The sequence below is a fragment of the Oryzias melastigma genome, linkage group LG14, assembly GCF_002922805.2.
Source record: "Oryzias melastigma strain HK-1 linkage group LG14, ASM292280v2, whole genome shotgun sequence".
NCBI classification, from domain to species: Eukaryota; Metazoa; Chordata; class Actinopteri; order Beloniformes; family Adrianichthyidae; genus Oryzias; species Oryzias melastigma.
In genome coordinates this window covers 3,628,266-3,642,819 of record NC_050525.1, presented here as the reverse complement: position 1 = coordinate 3,642,819, position 14,554 = coordinate 3,628,266, and the positions used below count along the sequence as shown (strand labels likewise).

At 42.3% G+C, this 14,554-nt stretch overlaps 1 protein-coding gene across 5 annotated transcripts in view; it reads left to right on the top strand.

Annotated features, from left to right (window-relative positions):
* The window catches only part of zzef1 (zinc finger, ZZ-type with EF hand domain 1), a 40,644-nt gene that overhangs the window by 13,305 nt on the left and 12,785 nt on the right, over nucleotides 1-14,554 (top strand). For 4 of the 5 annotated variants that reach the window (XM_024265663.2, XM_024265665.2, XM_024265664.2 and 1 more), the window contains 27 exons: nucleotides 1,045-1,178; nucleotides 1,291-1,361; nucleotides 1,441-1,555; nucleotides 1,685-1,850; nucleotides 3,365-3,486; nucleotides 3,584-3,706; nucleotides 3,800-3,969; nucleotides 4,041-4,122; nucleotides 4,196-4,397; nucleotides 4,538-4,665; nucleotides 5,655-5,895; nucleotides 5,989-6,068; nucleotides 6,150-6,240; nucleotides 6,313-6,781; nucleotides 6,888-7,052; nucleotides 7,903-8,022; nucleotides 8,114-8,275; nucleotides 8,388-8,520; nucleotides 8,590-8,728; nucleotides 8,804-8,969; nucleotides 9,045-9,307; nucleotides 9,486-9,658; nucleotides 11,625-11,820; nucleotides 11,902-12,065; nucleotides 12,154-12,434; nucleotides 14,117-14,291; nucleotides 14,366-14,498. In XM_024265663.2, coding sequence (XP_024121431.1) covers nucleotides 1,045-1,178; nucleotides 1,291-1,361; nucleotides 1,441-1,555; nucleotides 1,685-1,850; nucleotides 3,365-3,486; nucleotides 3,584-3,706; nucleotides 3,800-3,969; nucleotides 4,041-4,122; nucleotides 4,196-4,397; nucleotides 4,538-4,665; nucleotides 5,655-5,895; nucleotides 5,989-6,068; nucleotides 6,150-6,240; nucleotides 6,313-6,781; nucleotides 6,888-7,052; nucleotides 7,903-8,022; nucleotides 8,114-8,275; nucleotides 8,388-8,520; nucleotides 8,590-8,728; nucleotides 8,804-8,969; nucleotides 9,045-9,307; nucleotides 9,486-9,658; nucleotides 11,625-11,820; nucleotides 11,902-12,065; nucleotides 12,154-12,434; nucleotides 14,117-14,291; nucleotides 14,366-14,498 — 4,464 coding nt within the window. The remainder of the gene's footprint in view (nucleotides 1-1,044; nucleotides 1,179-1,290; nucleotides 1,362-1,440; nucleotides 1,556-1,684; nucleotides 1,851-3,364; nucleotides 3,487-3,583; nucleotides 3,707-3,799; nucleotides 3,970-4,040; nucleotides 4,123-4,195; nucleotides 4,398-4,537; nucleotides 4,666-5,654; nucleotides 5,896-5,988; nucleotides 6,069-6,149; nucleotides 6,241-6,312; nucleotides 6,782-6,887; nucleotides 7,053-7,902; nucleotides 8,023-8,113; nucleotides 8,276-8,387; nucleotides 8,521-8,589; nucleotides 8,729-8,803; nucleotides 8,970-9,044; nucleotides 9,308-9,485; nucleotides 9,659-11,624; nucleotides 11,821-11,901; nucleotides 12,066-12,153; nucleotides 12,435-14,116; nucleotides 14,292-14,365; nucleotides 14,499-14,554) is intronic. The other variant, XM_024265666.2, reaches the window with a different exon arrangement.

Genomic DNA, 14,554 nt, shown 5'->3' with positions numbered 1-14,554 from the left:
TTTTGTGCCAATTTATTAGCAGCATCTTTATGATATAAGAAAGTCAGTTAATGAATATTATTTATTATTATTGTGGTTTCTGGGAACAACTGTTGCAATAACTCCATATTTGGAGTTCTTGGTTTGGTTTTTGACCGTTAAATGTAGATTTCTTTTATTTTGAAGTCAATGACTCTTCTTCTGTTTCCTCACTGGATCTTTTCTGGGAAAATAAACTTTCCAAATACGTTTGTTCTTTGTTAACTTTGTAGCTTTGGGGCTTCAATGTAGTGGTCGGCGCAGCCGTTATAAAAAAGTAGTGGATTCATTTTTAACTCATGATCGATCGACTCGACATGCATCAAGAATGAGTCAGATGTGGTGGAGAGAGTCCAGTAGTTTTCCAAAAAAAATCTCCCTTTAGAATCAGATTACAAATAAAACAGAGAAAATGTAGATTGTGTATTTTTTTTTCTTTTTTCTGCAGCCTGGTACCAACGTTACAACAGCTCAGAGTTTGAGATCACTGGGAGATTTACATCAGGACAATTAACTCAATGAACCACTTTTGCTTTTTTAATGCAAATAACAGCTTGGCATATAGAAATACGTTTAAAAAATTCAATTATTACTTTCCTCTTGTGTAACATGCAATTAAGGAAACTTACCAGTACTTTATTCTGAACTTTTAGATCCAGCTTTACCTGAATAAGGTTTGATAAGTTTACTGAGTTAGGTCATTTTTTCCCAGCATTCATCTCTGCTTTGGATGCAGCAGCTATTTTAAAACTCACAATGAGGTCATCTTTATTTGTGTTTATTTCTTTAAAAGATGCTTTCACACGTTTTCTGAGACAGATTTTTAGTCACTTGGTTTTGTTTACATCCTTTGTTCTGGAACAAGAAAGTCTCCTTGACAGCAGTCTGAATACAGACCAAATGCAAGGTTCGAGACCAGATCCGGACCTAATTAAGTCCCGTCTGGAACAAATGATTTTACCACTCTGAATACACCCTTATTGATCTGTGAAGATCAAAGTTAGTGATCAGCATTTTGTGTTTCAGTTGTGGACAGTCCGGATGGTGAGACGTTTGTGGAAAAAGTGCTGCACAAGGAAGCAGTGAACGCTGTTCTGAATGGAGCCGCAGTTTTCTTCCCTGACAAACACGAGAGAAGGAAAAAACTCTTTCACATGATGGTGCGTTTAGAAAAATTCTCCTCCTAATGAACCTGGTTTGAAATTATTTACATTTTATTCAGACTGATTACCTGATTGAACTTAAAATAATGAAAGAAATCAAAATTTTCAGAAAAATATTACAGAAGAAGATCAGCCAGAATCAGTCAAGGTGACGTTTGAGTCCTTGTGTAATTACTTCAGGTAAGAAGCGTACTGCAAAAATACAAATCATAGTGTCGGAGTTCCTTACAGAAATGTGAAAAAAGCTTTCTTAATGCAGCGACCAAGATCCCATCGGCCTTCTCCTGCTGCCCCCTAAAGGAGCTCCCTCTGACTTTGACATCAGCCCAATCCTGTCCGTCATGGAGACGCTGCTACTGGTGGCAACTAAAGAGGTGATTTACAATCTTCTTCCTTTTTAATTCTCATTTTTTAAATCTTTATAAGAATTGTTTTATTTGTTTTTGGTTGTGAAATCTTTCCATTAGCTAATATTTCTTTAAGAACTGTCTTCTGTCTTTCAGTGCGAGCTCATGATGTTGGATCAGAGCGGCGGAGCCAGCAGAACAGCGTTGCTGTCCCTGTTCTGGGCTTCACAGGGAAGTCTGCTGTCTTGGTGTTACTTGCAGCTCAAAGGTGGAGCTTCTACGTCAGTTGATTCAGATCTGGCCCGGAGCATCCTTCTGAAATGTAAGACAGTGATACTGATGCTGCTGATGATGAGTGAATCCTTAACTTATGTTCCAGTTTCTATTTGTTTAGATTTTATTTGTGTTTAAGGTAGCCTTTTGTGTTTCTAAACAATCTAATATTTCACTTTGGTTTAATTATTGCAAATAAAACTAGACATATATCATCACCTGCAATACTCAGCTGAATGTTCCCCCTGAAGATGAAAGATGGCTAAAAATGCTTAAGCTGATAGCATGCCAAAATATTTGCTAAATTTGCCACAAAAAAAAAAACTTTGAAAAATATCTAATTTTGTCAAAACAGGTAGCATAATTATAAAGTATTAGCTAAACTCCATATTTGCCTAAAAAAACTGGAAAAATTGACTTAAAAAAGCTAATTTTTGACAAAACAGATAGCATGATGCCAAAATATCAGCTAAACCTCAAATTAGCCTAAAAAACTGGAAAATGTCTAATTTTGCCTTAAACAGCTTGGATAAAACTAAATTATTAGCTAAACTCCATATTTGCATGGAGAACCTAAAAAAGTAAAATTTTGACAAAACAGCTAACATGATGCCAGAATGTTAGCTAAACCCCAAATTAGCCTAAAAAACTGGAAAAATGCCTAATTTTGCTAAAATAGCTTGAATGATGCTAAAATAATAGCTAAACTCCATATTTACCTAAAGAACTTAAAAAAGTCAAGTGTTGCCAAAACAGCTAGCACAATGCTAAAATATTAGCTAAACCCCAAATTTGCCTAAAGGACTGGAAACATTTCTAATTTTGCCTTAAACAGCTAGCATAGAACTAAATTAATAGCTAAACTCCATATTCGCCTGGAGAACCTAAAAAAGAAACATTTTGATAAAAGCGTGATTCCAAAATATTAGCTGAACCCCAAATTAGACCCAAAAAACTGGAAAAATGCCTAATTTTGCTAAAACAGCTAGCACAATGCTAAAATATTAGCTAAACTCAAAATTTGCCTAAAGTGCTGAGAAAATGTCTACATTAGTCAAAAACAGCTAGCATAATGCTAAAATATTAACATAAAAAAACTCAAAAAATGTCTAAATTAGCCAGAAACAGCTGGCATTGTTGCTAAATTAAAAGTTAAATTCCAAATTGCTCTAAAAAACCCATTAGTTGCTGAACATTTATAAGTTTGAAGGGTGTCTCTAGCTGAAAGTATGCGGAAGTTACATTTCAAAATGCATAAAGTTTTTGAAGAAATTGAGCAATTTCTAATTCATTTCCTAAGGGGTATATTTGCTCAATATTTCAAAAACTATAAAGTTTATGAATACCAAAAGTACAAACAATAATGTTCTGAACGAGCTGAGTGTTTTGATGCCAAGATTACTGAAATTACTGAAAGTATGATTGAGTTTTTACATGCTGAAAAACGTACAGAAAGGAGCAGGAGAATCACTATAATGTGAATGCTGAAATATAAAAAAATATATCTTTGTTTTTTGGTTGAAATAGGGTTCTTGAAACTGTCTTCACCGTCTGTTTTAACAGATGTGGATCAGTTCCTGGAAACCATCAAAGCGGTTCTCGGTTCTCTGCTGGAGAGGTACACCAGTGCAGAAATCTCTGAGAAGTTGGGCAGCTCCATCCTGGCCACCATCTTCAGACAGCTGGTAACCCTCCACATTCTTACCTCATGATTTATTTTTTAGATGTATTTCATGTAGGAGTTTTGCACTGATTGTTCTGGTTCGTTTTGACTTCCTGCAGATGATTTTCCTCTTGGAGCTGTGCTCTTTGGACATCCCTCACAGTGTGCTGCTCAAGAGCTTCTCCTCTCTGGTTGAGCTTCTCAAAAGTCTATCAAGCGATACTGGAGACATATTTTCTAAGGTGATAAATGCATACTGACAGAAAAAAATCACACGTGTAAGGATTATCGAGTTGTCACCAATTACAGAAAACATCATTTTGTTTCACTCTAAGGGGGACTGTGAGAGCTGGCACCAGCCTCAGCAGCCGGTGGTGCTGAGAACCTGGAGCATGGAGTCCCCTCACAACTATGAGAACAGCCGTCACGAGACCTCCATCTTCGCCTGTCCTGGTGCCACCTCATTTGAGGTGGAGTTTGATGAACGCTGTGAGACGGAGAAGAGGTAACTTATTTAAAACCCTGTTTGTGTTCTTACGTCTGCCTGTGAGATTTTAACTGTCTTGTTAAACACAGATACGACTACCTAGAATTCACAGACTCTCGAGGTGGGAAGGTGCGCTACGATATGAAAGTTGGAACTGAGAAATGGCCAAAGGTAAAGTAACCAATGGTGTTTAAATGTGAGTGGAATGCAGAAGTCCTTCACGTCTCTGTCTTTGCTCTTGCAGAAGGTGACGTTTGACACGGGCCCTCAGCTGCAGTTCCTCTTTCACTCTGACAGCAGCAATAACGAATGGGGTTACAAGTTCACTGTGACAGCTCTAGGGCTGCCAGACATCACCCTTTCATGGATGTCTGACCTGCAGCTGCTGGTGGCTCGCCTGATGGGTCGCCTTGCTTCTAGAACCCTGGCACTGAAATCCCCTTATGGTGAGATCACCTGGAAACCCCCTTTTTAAACAGAAATCTTCCATTTTATATTTTAAGTTTCCACCAGTGAAATTCCTTGTTTTATTTTTCTGCTGCCTGCCTAAAATCCATGGACATGTTTTCTGGTTGGTGTGTTTCAGAGGTTTGCAGTGTGAAGGAGCTTCCAGCAGGAAAAATGTCCCACGTTCAGTCTTCCCCGCTGTGGAAACCCATCCTGCGACACGGCCTGTGCGAAACACGGGACACCAATCACAGTAGAACAGACCAGGTAAAAATGAACCTGCTTCATGCAGATGAATTTATTAGGGTTGCATTCGTAGGACTTCATTGTCGTGATAAATTAAGTTGTAGACCCACTCCGATCATCTTTTGATCCATTTCATTAAGGCAAACTCTAAAATCCTGTTTGGTTTCTACAGAGCGGCAATAGTTCATTATGCTGCGTTCACACCGAACGCAATTCACACAGCAGAGGCAGCCAGTTTTAATGTTATGTCAACAGTAAAGACGCGAATTGAGGGAATCTGAAGTCCAGCTGCACAATTTGAGCGACAGGCGCGCTGGTCTGGAAGCAGCGTGGGCAGAGATCAAATATCTCCATTTTGGCAGGTCGCCTCTTTGCATCTACCAATCAGGAACTCAGTTTTGAGAATGACGTTTTCCGTCACTCGATCAGCGAGTCCAATGCGAGCATTTTTGTCCTGAACTTGCATCTTATTTCTTAACCTGCTGGAGGCGCGGGGTTACCAGACCTCGTCCGGTCGCTGTTGGGCAAAGGCAGGATACACTCGGGACAGATCGTCAGCCTTTTGCATGTGCTGGGTTGGAACCAGCCAGCCTCCCGGGAGTCAGCGGAGCTCGCTCACTTGATATTCTAGAACTTTGTGATACTTTTCTTATTTTAATTGAGAAAATTATAATAAAAAAATCCCGTAATTTGCAAGATAGTGAGTCTTCAAACTCCGTCACAGAGACACAGAAACACAGCGGAAGCAGCTAAGCAACACAGCCCCCCGGGCTGAGAGTGAACTAGCTCTCCGAATCTCGGAATGATCCCATGAACCCAGACGTGATGTTTTTGTAGAACTCTACACAATAAATAAACCTGATCTTTCAAAATCATCCAGGTCTTCCATACATTCTAAGTGAGATATCCACAGACACCGCTCCCTGTAGCGATCAGGCTAAAAACATTTGCTGGTAGTATTTCTTTGGAGTGAATCTTTAAGAGATATTTACTCTTTTTCCTTTCTGCAGAAATCCTTGTGGACTATTGAGGAGTTGGTGGTCTTCCTGGAGGATTTCGCTCGTTGGAACCCTTCCCAACAAACGGCAGACAGTAGAACAGAGCTGATGAAGCTCCTCATGATGTCTTGCAAAAAACAGCACGTCAGAAATGAAATCGCAGCCGGTTCAAAAACAGACCAAGCTGTGAATGCCATTTGGGCAGCCATGGTGTACCACACTCCAGGGCTTAGCCTGGCCCTGCTGAAATATGGTAAGAGCTGGCTTCTCCTAGTCCTCCCAGGACGGATCACGTCTGCTTCTTAACTGAGCTTTGTTGTTGACTGTTTTCACTCTGTTTGAGCAGTTAACCACGACTGTAAGACGCCTCTGGGGGAGGAGTTTGTGCAGGTTTACTCTCTGGCTGACGGCATCAGAACATGGATGGTGAGTTCAACAGACGAGGAGTTCTGTTGGTCGTCTTCTCCTGATTCTAATAAGGAAGTTCTGCTATTTACTCACTATCAGCTGGAAATGAAGCAGAGGTACCTGGTTGGCAAAATGAATGTTCCTGACGACAAAGAAGACGCTCATCAGGAGGTTACCATGGAGACCCTAGGTAAGGACTCCACCTTAACTTAACTTAAGGTGATTGTTGTTTGCTAATGTTGTACCTTTTTCTTTGCTTCAGCGGAGATGTGCATAGAAAAAAGCTTGTTGCTTTTCCGATTTGCTCCTTGTGGGAAATCTTCCTCTAAAGTGATTGAGGGAACTGCGTCTTCACTCCTTCAATCAAATCCAGTCACTGAGGGAGGTTTCCAAGCCAGCTCCGCTCTCGAACCACAGACTGGACGGTCTGAAGAGAGCAGTGAAGCCCAGGCTGGACTGAGTCAGGCATCCAGTGTCACAGGTCAGAACTGCTCCTCTGAGAGCAGCAAGCAGCACCACAAAGACTCCACCGAAGGTCTCCCATCCCAGGCAACGGAGCAAGCCTCTCCCTCTGCTTTCTCCCGCAAAGATCCTTTCAGCCGAACACGCTGCCGCCTCCTCTCTTTCCGCTCTGTCGAGGAGCCCCAGGTGACCCCCTCTGTCAAAGATCATTATCCAATACTTAAACACATCCTGAACTTCATCAAGGACCAGGCTCTCACAACTGCTAGGTAGCTACTTTTGAATCAACTTTTTTTTTTCCAAAATAAGAAATGTTTGTAGTGCATGTGTAAGTAGAGCATTTCAAGCTGAGGTCATCGGTTGTTGTTCCTGCAGCATCCTGCAGACCCTGGCCCTGACCAAAGCGCAGGTTCTGAGCGTGTGCAGAGTCCTGCAGATGGTTCAGCAGTGTTTACGCTCTTTGGGACAGCCACACCTCTTCCAAGCGCCCTGCATCCTGTTCCTGCAGGAGCTGCTGACATGTCAGAAAGACTTCACCAGGTACATCTGTCTTTTTTTTCACCTCCAGAAACCACTTTATTTTCTTTCTTTTTTTTAACGAGAATTATTTCAAAAGATTTTGGAAAAAATAAGGACAGGTGTTCAGAAAAAAAAATCAAGTCAGCTCTTGAACACGGTTGACTAATTTGTGTTGGTTGAGAATGATGTGAATGCACAGATATTCATTCTACCTCCTTTCAAACATAGCAGACATACGATCTAGCATTTCTGTGCTACAGCTGTTTTACATATTTCTATAGACTTTAAATATCAGTTTGCATAGTCATTTTTAGGGCTGGGTTGACGAAATTGATTAATCGATCTAAGCATAATAGATCAATAATTGATCCATAAAAGTAGAAATCGATCTAACAGTTAAAGCTAAAGTCAGCTAGCTTGATGCTAACATCTAATGGGATTTCCCATTGGATGGCTAATGCTAACGGGCGACCTAAACATACATTACTGACTAAATGAACATCTTTATAAACTCACAGGTAGGAATTGTCCAAACTATATTTTTTTAAGTAACCATTTGTGGTCTGAAACAGTTTTTTTGCTCATACTTTCTTCTTCTTTTGGAATAAGCTGTAATGCTACAGCGCGATTGCCACCTAGTGGCCAAACTGAAACGCCTTCAAGAAGAGGCAGGAAATTGTTGGCGATACCAAGGCCTAGTCTTTTTTTTGGACATAATTGCTGCACTCCTTTCAAGTAAAAAAAAAAAACACTGTAGTTCCAATAAATTATGGTACAACAGTACATGCTGTTGAGCTCATTTAGAAATTTGAAAACAAGTCAATATTACAAACAAGTCAAAACTATAATTTGTTTTTCTTTTCTTTTTTAGTTATTTCTCTCAGTTGTCAGACAGCGGACAGAAGCTTGGAGAAGAAGTGAGGTCTTCCTACCATCAGCTGGTGCTCATGCTGGTAGAAGCTGTTCAGAACTTCAACGGCCTCAATGAAAAGTACGTTTTTGCTCCTCACTCCAAAAATTTATTCAGAATTGGGGAAATAAAAAACAAAGTGACGTTCTTAATCCTAATCTCTGCCCTCCAGAGTGCTGCTTCCTGCCCTGTCATGTGTGCAGACCTGCCTGCTGCACCTCCTTGACATGAACTGGGAGGTGCAGGACCTCCCGCTCTTCCAGAGCATCAAGCTTCCAGACCTCCTCCTCAGCATGTCGCAGGAAAACATCAGCGTTCACGATGTGGCCATCAGGTGATGTCGTGCTCCAGCTTTGATGAGACTAAAATGCATCGTTTTAGCAGTTTTTAGAGCTAAAATATGAATGCTTCTTTTTATTTGATTGGATTTGCTGGTCCATATTCAGCCAGTGGACAGAGGAGGATGAAATTGCAGACTACAAGAAGAACCAGGAGTGGATGGATGAGTGCATGGATGGCATGTTTGAGAAGTGGTATGACAAAATCGATGAAGAGGACTCTGTGGAGGACAAGAGGAAGGTAAGGAAGGACCTCATAGATGAACTTTTCCCCTTTTGTTTTAGACGTAAATAAAACCTTTCCCCACAGATGCACATGTTCATCGCTCGGTACTGCGACCTGCTCAACGTGGTGATCTCCTGCGACGGCTGTGACAGAATGGCGCCGTGGCATCGCTACAGATGTCTGCAGTGCATGGACATGGACCTTTGCAAAACCTGCTTCCTCAGTCAGTTCACACACGTCCCAGTAAACCCAGCAACACAGGTTCTGTATCTGAATGGATCAAAATGTGTTTGTGCAGGTGGCGTCAAACCTGAGGGCCACGAAGATGACCATGAAATGGTGAACATGGAGTATGCCTGCGACCACTGCCAGGGGCTCATCGTGGGCAGCAGGATCAACTGTAACGTGTGTGAGGACTTTGACTTGTGTTTCGGATGCTACAACGCCAAGAAATATCCGGACAGGTGAGACATTCTGTGAAAGCTTGCGCTGCTTAATGTTTTTCTGAAACACCTTATGAAGTCCTTCATTACTTTCAGTCACCTGCCAACACACCGGATCACAGTTTACCCCATGGTGACCATACGGATCAGCGACCGCCACCGTCTGATCCAGCCTTACATCCACAACTACTCGTGGCTTCTGTTTGCCGCTCTGGCTCTGTTTACGTCAGAACTTACCAGCGAGAGGCAGATGGAAGGAGAGACTTTGGACAACCAGACTCTGGAGCGGGCTTCTTCTCTGCAGACGTGCTGCTCGCAGCTCATCACAGACTGCTTGTTGAAGGGACAGACTGGCAAAGGCAAGTCGAAACCACAATTCTTAGCAGAATAAATGCATCTTTTATGCAACTTGTACAAATTCTTTTGCAAGCAGAATTGGCTTTTGGAAAAAGATTTTTCTTTTGTTTTGGAAGGATTTGGCCAAAAGAGTGAAAAACAAACTGTAACCTTTTTGGATTGTATTTCATTTCTCCACAGGCCTCCGTTCCTCCGCCTTGCTTGCTCTGCTGTCCTCCAATGAACTAGCCTCTGACAGTGAGCTCTGTCCAGTCTCTCCCGAGTCCTCTCAGGAGCTCAGTATGACCACCGACACCTCCTCGCTCCCTGGTAGCACTGCAGCCGTCTGCTCTCCATCATCTCCCAGAGACAAGGTGATGAACACATCTGACGTGATACCTTAAATTAAAGCCTAAACCCTATTCATAAATCACTGTGGACTTCTGCAATCTTAAATTTGAAAGTCAGTCAGTATAGAAATATGGAGAAGTCAGTTAAAACAGTGAAATAAATCAATCTTGTTGATATGGGGTCAATTTATATGATGGGGATGGTTTACTCAGAAGTTAAAGAGAACATTTTTGACAAAAGTGGTCTAAACTCGAACAATAAAAATAAAGGTTTATTCAGGCTGAACACATTTGGTTTGCTTAAAGTGAACCAGAGTTCCTTTTTATTTGATAATCTGCAACAAATTTTTAGTCTGAATACACCCAAGCGGATCTTTTGAGGTGGTCTCAGACTGCACTTCGGTTTGCTCTGAAATGGCTCAGTCTGAATACGTTCTGTTCTTAGAGGGGAACACAAAATTGTCACCATAGTCGGGTATTTGGGGACATAAACACAAATGTGGAGCAGTGATGCAAAAGCAACTCATTAAATGGGATGGGATGAATGCAGGCTCATAAAAACAACTTTTAAAATGATCCACATCAGTCCTCACGCTATTTTTCTGAAATCCTATGTCTTAAACACTCATTAGCGTACCTTCTTAAGGTGCATTCACACTGAACGCAATTCACGCGACGAAAGCGGCCAGTTCCAATGTTAAGCCAATGGAACAGACAGGACATGAGGCCATCTGAAGTCCCGCGACACAATTTGAGCGACGGTTGGGCGAGAAGGTCAACCAGCAGCTCGATTTGAGCGACGAGGCACAAATCAGTGTAGCCAAAATTTAAATATCTGAAGTTTGACAGGTCGTTGCGTTGCATCTGTCTGGGCACGTGACGTTTTCAGTGACTCGATCAGCGAGTAGAATATTAATCTAAAGTGAGCGTTTTTGTCCTGAACTTTCATCTTTTCCATTTACCTGCTGGAGCCGCTTTGCAGAGCTCATGCGGTTACTTTGGGGAGAAGGTGGGATACACTCTGAGCAGATCGCCGGCTTTTGATCCCGCGGTGAAGCTCATTCACTCAAAATGTCGGCAGACAGAGTGCGGCTGGGGGGCCTCATTGAGGCATCAAAAAAAGGAAAAAGGTCTCCTAATTTGAATTTTTGCCTCTCGGGTTACTACTAGACAGAGAGCCTCCAAGCTCAGCCACAGAGACACAGAAACACAGCAGAAGTGGCTGTCATTCAGACACAGCCCCCTGGACCGGGAATAAGGCTGGGATGATAAAATCAATTAATCAATTTAAGCTTCACAGATCAATCTAATTCCATCCGTTTTTTCCAAGTAGCTTTCCAATCATTCTCTAGGAGTTGAGAGGCGATAGTTCAAAATCTCCACGAGGAGTTTTACTGTGTAGCTGGAACTAAAGGGGATTTTTGTTGAAAATTCTAGATGGCAGCCTCTTCCTAAGGTCAAAGGTCAACAAAACTTTGGTTGTACATTCATGCTGGTGATGTGTGTGAAATTTCATGAAACTCGCTCGGGCAAAATATTTTGCCCATACTGTGTAAAAATGTGAAAATCATCAAAATTCACACTGACCATCCCATAATAATTTCAAAAATCCTTTTGGATATCCCTGTCATTTGTTTTTTTGGTTTTGTTAGTGGATTTTTAAATATTTTTGAACCCTATAAGAGATTTTGGCTTCTTCATTTTTTTGACGGTTTCTCCTGCTTTGATGTCATCATTTTTTGAGGGGGAGGGTCGTTCACTTTGACCAAAGTTAATCTTCACTGGGTACTAGTGTACATTTTGGCGAGCATTTAAGCATCTGGCAGGGACAAAATATTTGCTCAAAGGAACAGCAAGAAAAAATTGCAAAAATAATGCAGTCTAGGACTGCTGCGGGACAGAATAGCAAAACGACATAAATTATCTTGTGCGCAATGTTTTCAGAAGTATTGTAAAGCAGACAGTAAGGATTTTAATCTTCCCTCTCTAGAATAAACCCTCCTCCAAAGAGAAAAAAGAAAAGGAGCTGAGTTCCCCCCCCTCTGCACCCCAGGAGGGGTTATTGCTTCCAACCTCTGAGGGGCAGGAGAAAAAAAAACTGGTTACGCAAGACACCCTGGAGTCTCCAAGCCTCAGCCAGACGCCGTCTCTGTCCAGTGAAGATCCTCTTTCTCCTGTGGTCCGAGGTGAGACCTCACATGACCTCCAGGAAGTCGGAGCTTCTCCAGTGGTGGTTGTGACATTCACACAACTGTCTGAATCTTCAGCTTCAGAGTCGGTACAAAGAGAAGTGAAGTCTCCTTCATCTGATGGTGCCAGGGAGGCGACTGAGAGGCTCCCCCAGATCCCCCTTCAGGAACACGTGTTCTCCGAATGCTCCAGAGAGAGGATCCTGGGGCTGCTCGCTGCAATGCTTCCCCCCGTCAAGCAGGTATGAACGGACGCCCAGCAGTGAAACTTCACTTTATCCCCACACTTTAATCTAATGTTGACAACGCGTCCATCTGTTGTGTCCTCAGGACAGCGTCTCGTCCCTGCCCAGCTGCAGCTCCATCCTGCCGCAGCTCTTCAAGGCCGTCATTTTCAACGCGGGATCTCTCAACGAAACGTACCACCTGACCCTCGGGCTCCTGGGTCAGCTGCTGCTGCGCCTCTCTCCGCTGGAGGCGGACGCGGCCGTCACAGAAGCCCTCGCCGACAAATATGACCTGCTGACACAGGCGGAGGGAGCTTGTTCGGGAACCCAGGGCTGGAAGACCGCCCAGCTGCTGTTCGGCCTCGGGGCAGTTTGTTTAGACAGGTAATGAAAGAACCCCAGCAGTATTTGCTACATTCCTAAAGACTAGTAACTCTTTTGTACAGTGGGTACCCCATAAAGAAGCCAAAGAAAGGTAGAAAGATAGAAAAATCTCCAAAAACTGTCAGATTACAGACCAGACATTCTTGTCTGTTTTTGCAGCGATCAAAATGACATATTACAAACTCAAATTAATTAGAGATGTGGCATTCACAAACAACCCAAACAGATCCTTAACATGAACAAATGGAAGCGGTCAGCTGAGAACCATTCTTTAATCCTTTATTCACACGCTTACATAATTGCTCAAACAAGCTCATCTTTTTTATTTTCTGATGCAAATACCACAAAAAGGAGAAAAAGACATCGAGAGAAGTCACTGTGACAGCTGGGGGGGTGCCCTCAGAATGGCTCGTGCAGCAAACGCGGGGTGGGGGGGTTGCTCACAGTGCTCCTCAGTGCGCTCAGAGAGCTTGAGTGTATGCACAAACGCAAAAAATGACAGGGAACATTTCTGCCACCGGAATGCTTCTGTACGACCTCTAAATCTATGAGGACGGTGACTGACGGATATAAAAAAAAAAATGTGACTGCCACTGTCAGATTACAATTGCCACCCTGCAGCCACCAGGCGGTCGCCTAGAGAATTCGATCAAAAACTGTCGTTTAGATCGCCACACAGAGGTATTTTGGTATATATGACCATAAGACGCATAAATTGAAGGTTTTGCAGAGGCCTTCCCAATCCCCCCCACTACAACGTTGTTGTTTACCTTTTGACATATACTACAAGTCAAGGCCCGGGGGCCGGATCTGGCCCTCCGGGTAATTTTATCCGGCCCTCCAGATCATTTAATTTTATTGTCCTTAATGGCCCAATGTTTATCTTGCGCTTGTTTCTAACTTGTATAATTTTGACAAAATCTATTTTTATGGAGAGTAAAATATTGAAAGTTACTTAAGGTTTAAGTTGATTTATTTTGGAATAATATTCCTGCCTTTTTATTATTCATAATTAAGTTAAAAAGTTACAGTTTAAAAGTTTTAGAAATTAGCATTCTGCTAACTTTTTGGACTATTTTGGTATTTACTAAGATCTTTTAGACTATTTTTGAGTTTTGCTAATATTTCAGCTTCATGCTAGCTGTTTTGGCTAGCTTAGGCTTTTCTTTTGAAGTTTTTTAGGCTGTTTTGGAATTAGGCTAATATTTACACCAATATTTACATTTTACCTAATTTAGGCTTTTTTCTGTTTTTTTAGGACATTTTGAAGTTTAGCCATTTTTTCAGCTACATGCTAGCTGTTTTGGCTAACCTTAGTTTTGTTTTTAGTTTTTTTGGCTAATTTGGCATTTAGCTAATATTTTAGCTGGCTATCAGCTTCAGTGTTTTTAACCATCGATTTCAGCATCTTCAGCTATCAGCACTAGCATCTTCAGTGGTCAAATTGAGCTTACAGCATTTACACCTGCATTATCACAAGTAATGCTATATATCTAGTTCATAATTATATTTAATAAATGGTATTAACTGTGCAGGGTGCCCAAACTTATTACAAGAATGCCCCCATCTGATGCCTTTTTGGAGATTTGTCCATCTTTCCTTGGCTTTTATCATACAGCTTTGTACCTGGGGTGCCATCACTTCTGAGTGCAGTGAGCATTTCCTCGTTTCTGTGTTTCCAGTCGTATTGGTCTGGACTGGGCATGCACAGTTGCAGACATTTTACACAGCCTGAACGCTTGCCCTGAGTGGAGTGCAGTCATTGCTGCTTTCACCGATCACTGCGTTCAGCAGCTGCCTCAGACCCTGAAACACACCAACCTCTTCACCCTGCTGGTGCTGGTGGGCTTCCCGGAGGTAAGCGCCGCCCAGCTCCTGCATTTTAACCCTCCATAATGTCAGAGTTCACTGAAACATGCGCTCTCTGCCAGGTGTTGTGTGTGGGAACCCAGACGGTGTTTATCGACAACGCCAACGAACGCCACAACATGATCCTGCTGAAGCACTTCACGGAGAAGAATCATGCTGCAGTGGTGGATGTTAAAACACGCAAGAGGAAAACGGGTCAGTGCCGGGAAGTGTGGATAAACATAAGTGTGCTTCTCTTTAGACACTTTCAA